This window comes from Vigna umbellata, chromosome 1, assembly GCF_029865625.1.
Source record: "Vigna umbellata cultivar VRB3 chromosome 1, Vumbellata_1.0, whole genome shotgun sequence".
Classification (NCBI taxonomy): domain Eukaryota; kingdom Viridiplantae; phylum Streptophyta; class Magnoliopsida; order Fabales; family Fabaceae; genus Vigna; species Vigna umbellata.
In genome coordinates this window covers 103,326,018-103,337,325 of record NC_142165.1, presented here as the reverse complement: position 1 = coordinate 103,337,325, position 11,308 = coordinate 103,326,018, and the positions used below count along the sequence as shown (strand labels likewise).

Below are 11,308 nucleotides of genomic sequence, written 5' to 3'. Positions count from 1 at the left end.
TTAAAGGGAATGTATGAGATTGTAACAATCTGTGTCCTGATTCTCCTGATTAAAGCTAAAGTGCGTGAGATACCAATGTCTCCGACAGGCAATGGTGCAGTGCAGACACCATAGCCAAGAGAAAGTGAACAGTAAAGTTTTCATTCAGAAGATGGTGGTGTCAAACACCTACTTTACTATGCTTATCTGTGAAGAAATGGCACAAAATAAACTGAAGGTGGGAAATGCTTCTGAATTTATCTGTTCTTAGGTGAAAAAAATATTTTATAGTGATGTTCTTTTCTCTCCCAAACAAAATCTCCAATTGTGAAGTATAGAAAGCCTGAATCTTCAATTGAGACTTGATGTAGTATAATTCATTGTTTTTTTTTTATAATTTCCTAATCTATAAAGTTATTAGTTATAAAGTTTTTTTTTAATTTTATTATAGTTGAGTAATTCAACATCTTATCTGCTGTATTACTATTAATAATATTTTATTTATTTAAAAACAATCAGTCTATAAATATAATTCAATACTTCAGATAGGCAGTTAATTGATTTGTTATAAATTCTTTTTCAATACGGTTATTCTTGGAAAGAAAAGCAAAGAGAGACTATCGATAACAAATTAACGTTCTCTACTTCAACAAAAAAAATAAAATAAAATTTCACCAAATAATTAGTGTTCTCTTAAAACTTAAATTGGTTTCAAGATTACTTCATTTAATCATCTTTGTAAATTTGTAATTATTCACATTGAAATAAATAAAACAAAAGAGATACCACATTCGGAAATTTATTCAGAAGCCTGCCATAAAAATTATTAAATACATGCATGAGATCATAAAAAGATAACAATATTATTTTATAAAAATCAAAAGAATTAATTCAATTACATGCGTTATTTTATTATTCTTATTAATTTTTCTTTACAAAATTTTATAATAATATTAGTGTTGTCAAAATACGTTAGAATCCACGGGTTAATCTGCCCACCACAGTTTCGGACTAGATTAGGTTTGAAAATATGTGATTTTTTAATACGGACTAACCTGAGTTAAATCCATCTAATTTAATTTATATATTTATTACTCTGTGTTTCAATATTATTAGTTAATACTTTTTTTTTTTGTATTATAGATGAGAAAAAGAAAATGTTTCAAGAGAGTAAAATATAATGGATTTATCCATTTAAGACTCTAATCTTATAAATGGACAAGTGACACAAAAATTATCAATATTATAAATTTATTTATTCGCCTTTTGTGCTTGCTTTTGTATTACATTTGAAATTTTAAATTGTCTTTGGAGTTTAATATCATTTTAGAGTAAAATTTATTTAGTTTTGAATTAAAAAAATTATAATTTCTTTTATTTGAAAAAAAACTTGTAATTAAGTGAGTCAATGAGTAAACATGTGGTAGATCAAACTGGGCTTCGAATTTTTTGGTTCACAAATAAAAATGAGTCGGGTTGAGTTGACTCCCTAAATGGTCAACCCAAAGTGGTCGAGCCGGGTTATCAGTTTTAACAGTATCATATATTATAAGATGTTTATGTTGTATTAAAACTTAAGCAAATTACCAAAACAAATATATATATATATATATATATATATATATATATATATATATATATATATATATATATATATATATATATGCATATTTATAAATTGTACTATAAATAATATAATTATTTTTTTTTTCATTTGATTACTTTAAAAGGAACTAAATATGAGATGAATGTGAAACTTATTAAGCATTGCCTTTGAGACATTAATTACGACCTCAATCTTGTGGATGAACTTTCCTATTGAGCTGTTTTGTTGGAAGAATGGAGTAGTTGTATAAGGCCCACGCCAAAGTCAGAATCCTTTTAGTATTTATTTATTCTATGAATGAATTTAAAATCTAGAGTTGATAAAATGCAATTTCACTACATCAAGAATATATATATATATATATATATATATATATATATATATATATATATATATATATATATATATATATATATATATATATATATATATATATATATATATATATATATATATATATATATATATATATATATTCTTTTGTTTTTGAGAGTTCGTATATGGTGATGCCTTTTTAGATTTATTTTGCATAAAACAAATGGACCATAACCCAAACAATATTTTTCTTCACTGTTTTTTTTTCTCTCTAAAGTTTCTCAATAAATCCCTCAGTTTATCTAATTTTTTATATTTTGATATTCATCTTAATTCTAACTTAATGTATTTATCTTAATTACATATTTTACCTCTAAATTGTAATCACTTCGTAAACTTTACTATGTTTATTTCGTCTACATTTTACTAATCTTTTTTTCATTTTTAATTATGTATTTTTTTCAATTTTATTCATATGTTAAATGTATAATAAAGTAGTCACTAATTTTTTTATATAAATGTTGTATTTATCACAATTGTTTAAAAAAAATATTACTTTGTTAAACAAATTTTTTTAACATACAGATAAACTAATGTGAATTTTTATCTTTCTTTACCAAAAGTATTTATAAAAAAAATGTTCAAATATATTTGTAATTTCTGTTAATAAACTCATTTGAATAAGCCAAACGACCTAATTTTTAAACGGAAAGAGTGATTAAACTAAAAATCAAAGTGGTTAGTCTATCAGATAAAAACTAAACAATAGACACACATTCATTTTTATTCTAAGTTGGGTAATAAACTAATATCCATGATAATTAATCCTAAAAAGCTATGTTATGGTGGGTAGCGCATGAAGTGATAAAAAATATGAGAAGCACACATTTTTTGGTACAGTAGACATCATCTCAATAACAGTGGTTCGTTATCACGGTCATGGTATCAAGGTATGTGTCTTAATTTAAACAAGTGAAGACTGAGAAATGAGTGCAGTTGTGTAACGTGTCTACCAGACAATCCCTTATAATTGTATTTTCTAGTGAGTTTAATTAACATTAGCCTGTGTATACATGGAACCTAGTTATCATTAATGTAGGTTTGTTGAAGTACGAAGGGAAACATCCCATTTGACTGAGTGGATATTGTTTAGTTTTGCACAAGAATTAATGTTTACTTAGCGTTGGAATCTTAAGACCAAGTGACTGATACGGCAACAGGACGTAGTTTCTTGGTTCATTCTGTGTCTGTGATTTGCAGACAACCCCTTCCGCAATGATAGCCGATGACAAGATTATGATCCCTCAATCATGGTTTACCATTAAACTATTCAACCCTATTCCGTGATGGGGATTTTGTGCCATTACGAATACCTCTCTGGGGAGAAAGCTTCCATTTTTATTTCTCTGCTACCCAACAATTTTATATATAACCTTTATTATCACACACTTCTCTCTTTCTCAAACACTTTTTTCCACAAACAAATTACATAACATAATATCTTATTTTATAACCACTTCCCCCATGTGCTTGGCCCTGTCAACGCATTTGTAAAATCTCTGAGCCAGAATGGAAGGAGTGGAGAGAGAAAGACAGATAGAAGAGGAAGTTTGGTCATAATTAATAAGGGCACCGTGCCAAAGCCAGAGTACAGAGCTAGAACTATCTGTTTCTTTCTCCATTCTGGCTATTGACCATAGTTGATGAAATTGAAGGCAAAGCATTCAATACAGATTCAATAGGAATCAGGACTGAACTGTCACTTTTAGTAGTAGTAGTAGTAGTTGTGCTGTAACGACACAGAGAATCAGAGAGATGGATTCAAAAGGGAACAGTACGAAATTCACTACATATCGACAGGTAGGAATATTTTGCACAAGTGACCCTGCCTTTTTTATTTATTTGATTGTTTTCAAAGTGAGGGTGTACGGTGGGTGAAATAAATAAAATACATACACCTGACACAGTTGAAAAGATTATTTTTTGGGGAAGGGGTATATCTGGCAATGGCATGTCATTGCGTGCTTTGCATTGGGACGAAAGGTAATAATCCGATTTGTGTAAATTCAATTAACATGATGAGAAAATATGGATTATTGGTTGGTCTGCCATTATTGATTGAATAAAACCAAATTGAGTAGCCTTTGTACTGATTATTATATGTACATATGGGCAGACAGATATGCATTGGTTCTATATTAATTACTAGCTAGATTATTGTACAGAAATTTATAGAGTGGATGATAGTAATTCATACGAATTGTTGAATAGTGGTTAATTAATCTAAGCCGCCGATTTCGTTAAAATGGGTTCAGTGTCCAATCCTTAATGGACAGATAGTGGCATAGTGGAACATAGGTATATATAGCACGCCCTTGATTTAAGACAAAATGTAAAAATAGTCTCCAATCATGTTCATTGTTTAGTCGAGTCAAGATGGTTTATCTTGCCCATTTTGTAATTCCAAAATTGGAACATTGATGGAACACTGCATGATTTGAGTTTAAACTCGTTGTTGACAAGGGCTCACAACAACGCTGGTTACAATTTCTCATTACATGCTTATTGCGAACGTTCACTCATTTTCAAGAGACAGAAACAAAGTTAAAATACAAAAAAACCTGATTAATCTTCTTGGTGGGTTTCATACGGGGTACCCCATAACATTATTTTTTCGCCATCGACCGACAAAGGATCAAAACTCTGCCATTAATGAAGGCGACAACCTCTTTGATTCTCCATTGATCTTGCAGATACATGTCCCTCTATCTCACTCAATACCCTCACTCTTTCACTCAATATACTACTATTTCTGTCTGCAGGAACAGTGAACCTTTCAGCCTCTTATATTACATAAACATCCTCTCTCACCCCCCCACTTCGCACCCTATATCCTTTCCTCTCTATTGCTTTCTTTCCCACACTACTTTGCTCCATATTCATTCTAGGAACCACTGCCACTACCTTCTACACCCTCTTATGGCCATGAATTTCCATCCCAATACTTCTCTTCACCTAAGCCAATCCGATGATGAGATCAATCACCTCAATCTAGATCTTCTTCTTGAGCCATCTTCTTCTTCTTCGTCTTCTCCCTCACCTATAAGTCCCATTGAGCCGCGGATATTCTCATGCAACTATTGCCAGAGAAAGTTTTATAGCTCTCAAGCGCTAGGGGGTCACCAAAATGCTCACAAGCTTGAGAGGACTCTAGCCAAGAAGAGCAGGGAAATGAGTTCAACCATGCAGTCTTACGGAGCACCGGAGCAAAGATCAAACTTCAGTCCTTCACACCATCTTGGTCGTGCTCTTGGGGTTAACGTTGTGGATAACCAAGGACAAAGCTATGTGAGGCTCGGCGGAAGAAAAGAATACAGCTTTGGAAGCAAGGAAGGAGTGGCTTCCTGGTCAAGGGGTTATGCTTCTGAGCATGTTCAGGAGGATATTGGCCAACTTGACTTGTCGTTGAGGCTTTGAAATTTTAATATGCGAAGCTCTCTGATTGCTTCTGTGACTATGAGTGATGAGATGAATATTATGAACCATTCTGAATTAATTTCTGATTATGAATGTAGCAAGTTAAACAATGCCCCAGTTATACGCGAGCTAGCTAAGAGGGGCTATCTAGTTAGGGGTCTGTGGGGAAATCAATCGTGTAACAATTTGAAGTGACACTTTTTAGAAGATCAGGACGTGCCAGTGCCATTTTTTTCTTTACAAGGTAAAGGAAGCTTTATTTCAGGTTACATAGGTTACTATATTCGTGACTGTGGCTATCTTTATGGTTTACTTTTGTACGTTTTTTGTACTGTAAGAATGGCAGTATATCTATTATTCAAATTTCACATTTTTTTAACATTAAAATCAGTTTGATAAAGAAAAACGGACCAATGCATCGTGAAATTCAAATACTGCACCAGACTAGCAGTGTAACTAATTATCAGAAACCATGCTACGATTTTCCATGGTCTAAAATTCCATGCAATGTTTTTAGGGATTTCCGTGCCACATTGCTTGTTCTTTTGTTAATATTTCTCAAACATGTAAGAGTTCCAGATGCACATAAATAGTTATGGAATCATGTTGCAGTACTGCATACATAGGTAGAATCAGTTTCCTTGAGATTTTATGCAGTTTCTGGACTCTTAACACGATAATACAGTTTCTAAAAGTATTTCACATGTTTTTGTTGGTGGGAAATCAAAGTATCCAATGTGTAATAAATAAGTTCTTTAAAAGTTCTATGAGCATTAAATTATTTGATACTTCCTAATGTCTCCTTCAGAAATTCGTCTATAGTTCCTGAAGTGCAATCTGAAAAACGAAAATGTATAATTTTTCCTTGGCTTCGCCATCAAGCTTACTCCAACAAGGGCTTAACAAGAAAGGAAAAACAAATGACTGTAACAAGCTTCTCAGTGTCTTCTGACATTGAAATGGACCTGAACTAATGAAATGTTTAAAAAGGAAAAATCTAATTGAGATGAGATCTATGTATACCTGTAAAACTGGTCAGATAGAAGAGACACGTACATGATGTTCTAAAACAATGATCGTTGTCTCTGGTCTGGTCCTTCACCAAACACATGCGCAGTCTACGGCTCTCTCTATCACGGGCTTCTTATGTTGAAGATAAAGGAATAATTGGTGTTTATTTGGGGAGTTAGAGTGGAGTTTAATTTAATGATAGGGTAAATAACGCGTTGAAAATTGGTACAACAATTATGCAGTGAATTAGTGATGTGCATATTGAAATTGTATTTTTTGGTGCGCGTAAGTTGCAGAGTTGGTGCTTCAACAAGTGTGACAAGTTTTATCCGTGTGCACTGGACGTGCTTCCGTTACATCACGTTGGAGCGCAGGCTGCATTATTGCATTGCTTTCAATGTATTTGTGGTTCTGCTCATGCCGTACAAATTGAGCTTTCTGAGAAAAAATAACTCGTTTCCATTTTTGAATCCAAATTAGTTCTAAACTCAATATTTATATTTGTGTGTTTATTAATAAAGAATTGGAGACTGAAGAAAAAAATAATAAATAATTTTAAGTTTATAACTAAATTTTGAATAGAATTAACCTTTAAACTAATTTATAGGTTTAGAAAGTTAATATATTTATAAAAATGTAAATAGTAGATTTTGTAAAAATACAAATAATTGAATATGTACAAAAATATTATTGATTCTCTTAAAAATATAAAGATATGCAAAAATATTTAATATATATTACAAAATGGATAGAGTAGTATAATGTATTAATATATTCATCTAATATGTGTGTAATTATAGACTCATTTAAAAGATATTGTTAGATTAGTCTGATGAGTGGATAAACAAATCTGTCTAATATGTGTTGCAAAACTTGTTTTATCAGTCTAATATGTATTATTAGACTCATCTAATCAATATATTGATAGACTCATCTAATATGTATTGCATGATTCACCTAAGTAGTGAATGAAAAGACTTGTCTAATGTGTATTAATAAACTCGTCTAATTTGTGTGTGGAAATATTTTTGTTATTTTCGCCTAATTGTATGCTTAGACTTGTTCAATCAATGTATATAAACTCTTTTATTGTGTATTGTTAGACTTGTCTAATCAATATATGTACAAACTTTTTTAATGTGTATATTGTTAGACTCATATAATGTTTTATTATATTTGTCTAGTGTATATTGCTAGATTCATCTAATCAATGTACGTCTAATATATATTTTTAGACTCAAGTAATGACAATATAAATACATTCCTTTAATTTATTAGTTTTTACTTTTTATTTCGATCTTATTGTTATAAATATTTAAAATATTTTAATTTATTTTGTTATAAATATATTTATTTAAAACCTTATATCAATTTCTAAATACATATGATTAATGTTAGTTTTTTATTAAATAATATAAGTTTAATTTTTACATCCTAAAAATATGAAAAATATGAAAAATATTTAAGAATGAGAATATTTCTATCATAAATCAATATAAAAAAGATAAATGTAATTTTTAATAAAAAAATATTACATTACAACTGAATTTATATATATTTTGTAAACTTATGTACTAAATGTTAAATGAACTATTAAGTAAATTCATTTTATGATAAATATAATTACTGGTTAAATATGTTTTTAGTTTCTAAAGTTAGAAATGAAAATAGAATTCGTTCAATTTAAAATTTTAATACATTTTAACCTCAACTTTTAAAATGAATAGATATAGTATTTTATTCAAGGATGTTAATTTATTTTAAAAATTAAACTAATTTTAAAATATTTTTTAAGGTTGAGAATTTGTGGTAGATATTTTTTTATATGGTAGCGTAAACAATTTGCATTCCTTAATAAAAATATATTATTTTTTAAATATTATTATTTTAAGAAATAAAAGTAAAATCTATTTTTTAATTTAACATTATTAAATGACCAAATAATTATAAATTACAATGAGATAAAATTAAAAATGAAAAAAATAGTATAGAAAATTATTAATAATTAATATAAGTTATTATAATTTATTAAATGATCAAGTAATTAAAAATTATAAAAGAATAAAATTAAGAATGAAAAATATAGTAGAACGAAGGAGTTCATATTTTAAATATAAGTTATTCTTTAATAATAAATATATTAAAAATACTTTAGAAAATTTTTAAAGATTTGTTTAATGGAATATTAAAATAATTAATTATTTATTTATTTTAAAAATTAACAAAATTTCATATAAATTATATTTTTTTTATACAAGTTCAAATATGCCCAGTAAAAAAAGTTATTAAATAACAACAAATTTTACTACAATTTATTGGTATTTAAAATAGTTTTTATTATAAATATAAAATTATAATTTATTTCTAAATTATAATCTAAATCAGTTTCTAACATTAGCGTAGCTATCAAGGAATTAGTTTCTAAATTATCATTCTTACATTGTCCTTCCCAACTAAAAAAAAGTTCACCCTACTACACAATATTTTTTGTATTTTATTTTTAAATTTTACAAAAGATATTTAGAAATAAGTTTTTAAAATATAAACTTAAAAAATTTATTTTTAAATGAAAGTTGTTAACTCTCAATCAATATATACTTTAAAGAAAACTACATTCATCAATGTTATTTTCAATGTCTTTTTAATCTTCCATAACGATAAATGAATTCAATTTAGATATGAATTTTAAGAAATAAGTAAAAATTAATATTAAAAATTATATTCTCCCACCCTCCTAAGATAGCTAATTCCAGTTTTTTTAATAATTTTGATTAAGCTAATTATCGATTAATCTCATGTTTCTGCTAAGCATCCTATAACAATAATAAAAAACGCATAATCTTCAAACTCACGGGATCTCTTACAACATCTTGGAGAACTCTATTATAAGAAAATCCTCTTAACTATCTCAGTTAAGAATAATGTACTTAATAAAAAAGATAATCATAATATCACTTCGACAATAAAAATAAAGAATGGTATTCTTCGGGTCAAATGATTAATATATGATATTGATTGAATGATTTCAGATAAACTTAAAGAAATTGTATTCCAGTGTATAAAAGTATTATCTAGCTCATGTTCACTTGAATAGATTTGAGGGAGAGTGATTAAATAGATTTGAGAGGATTTGAAAATAAATTTTTTGTTGTTTATTTAAGTGGATTTTGGAGGTAAGTGAGAGTGGATTTGGAAGTAAAATTTGTGAAAATTAATGTAGAATTTGATTGATATGACATATTAAAAATTTTATTTCCAAATCTATTCTCACTTATCTTTAAAATCCATTCAAATAAACAACAATAAAAAATTTACTTTTAAATTCATTCAATACTTTTCTCCAAATTCATTCATTCAAGTGAACAAGAGCTTAAAGTATTTTGAAAGACTTATTTGTTTGATATATGTATCTATTACATCGATCCTAACACCGTACTAATTTGATATAATTTTAATAAACCTAACTACTTATATTTAAAAATTCCTTTTGTAAGTAAGATTCAATCTCATATGTATTTATTTCTTCTTTTACATATAGATATTTAAATGAGGCATATTGATTTTGTGATTTTACTCATGCGATTACTACATAATACCTATATTTAATATTTTATTTTTTATAATAACCAAATATTCTAACGTAAAAAACTCTACATTTGGATGCGTAATTTTTGTGCAAGTTGTCACTAGAGAGTCAAAAAGATCTAGTCTAGTTAGTTGAATAGAGTGAGTTATTTTAAATTCCTTAATATATGCTTAATTTCTATGGATAAAATAAAGTTTTCTAACTTTATAAAACACTGAATAAAATATGTTATATATGCGTTAAAAATATATTCTTTCTCTTTGTTTCAACAAAAATTAAATTGTTAAGAAACTAGAGTGTGTAGGCAATTAATACAATACATTATGATGAATGTATTAAAGGTATTTTTTGGTATACTCTTTCTAATATATATTTTTATTGGTGAAAAAATAATTAAATAAATTATAAACCGACAATTTTTTAAAATATTTTTAATAAATTTCATATTCGAAATGGAATGTAATTACATTCAACACTGCTTAAAAAAAGTATTACCTCGACATGGAAGGAGTCAAGTAGTGGGTCTCTGGGATGAGTTAAGCCAACCAACTAAGTAGGAAATTATATTCATGGTGAATAGAATTAAGTAGGAAAAATAATAGTTTTGATTGTGTTATAATTGTGTAAAAGTGGTGTAGAGTATCTGATATTGTTGAAATGAGGAAGAGCTAGTAAGAGGCTTGAAGAGATAAAAATGAAGATTATTATTAGGTTAAAAGAATGGAACATGATTAAGAAGGTTTTAAAAAATGTTGATTAGTTATGGAAAGGAAAGACTTGGTCGAATGGTGTAATAATTAGTTATTTAAAATGGTAAAGGAAAATGGAATTGGAAGGAAGGTGCAAAGATATGTGGAGGGACTTAAAATGTCAAATGTAGAAGTTAGATGGATGATTAGTAAAGCAGACAGGGATTGTTGCCAAGTACTTTTGAAAACTAGGTAAGTGGGTTGGATACGGTCGGCCATGATTCCAAGTTATAGAGTTGTGAGGGGCCATGTTAGGTGTCTCTTTAAGGTTGTAATGTAATCCTTCTTCTGTTCATGCTCCTAAGTAGCACAGAAACATAATATATATATATTGATCATTGATCATTGATCATTATCATTATCTATATCTATATCTCCATTGTGGTCCATACATCCTTGACTATGAGTCCTTATGGTGGGCCATAATCGTTGTTACTTGCTTAATCAACCACTTATCATCGTTTCATTGTTTAAGGTAGAGGTCCAGTTTGTGATGTGTTTCTTTTTTTTAACCGGTTCACCTAAAATCAAGCAACAAATTCACTCTTTTTCTTCTTCCAGTTAAGCTGCTCCTTCAAGTGCCTT

At 28.3% G+C, this 11,308-nt stretch overlaps 1 protein-coding gene across 1 annotated transcript; it reads left to right on the top strand.

Moving 5' to 3' along the window:
* Positions 1-4,463: 4,463 nt before the first annotated feature.
* ZFP2 (zinc finger protein 2) lies at positions 4,464-5,662 on the top strand. The gene has a single exon (XM_047309982.2). It carries the CDS (start codon positions 4,658-4,660, stop codon positions 5,375-5,377), a length of 720 nt encoding a protein of 239 aa, XP_047165938.1. The 5' UTR covers positions 4,464-4,657; the 3' UTR covers positions 5,378-5,662.
* The last annotated feature ends 5,646 nt before the right edge of the window (positions 5,663-11,308 follow it).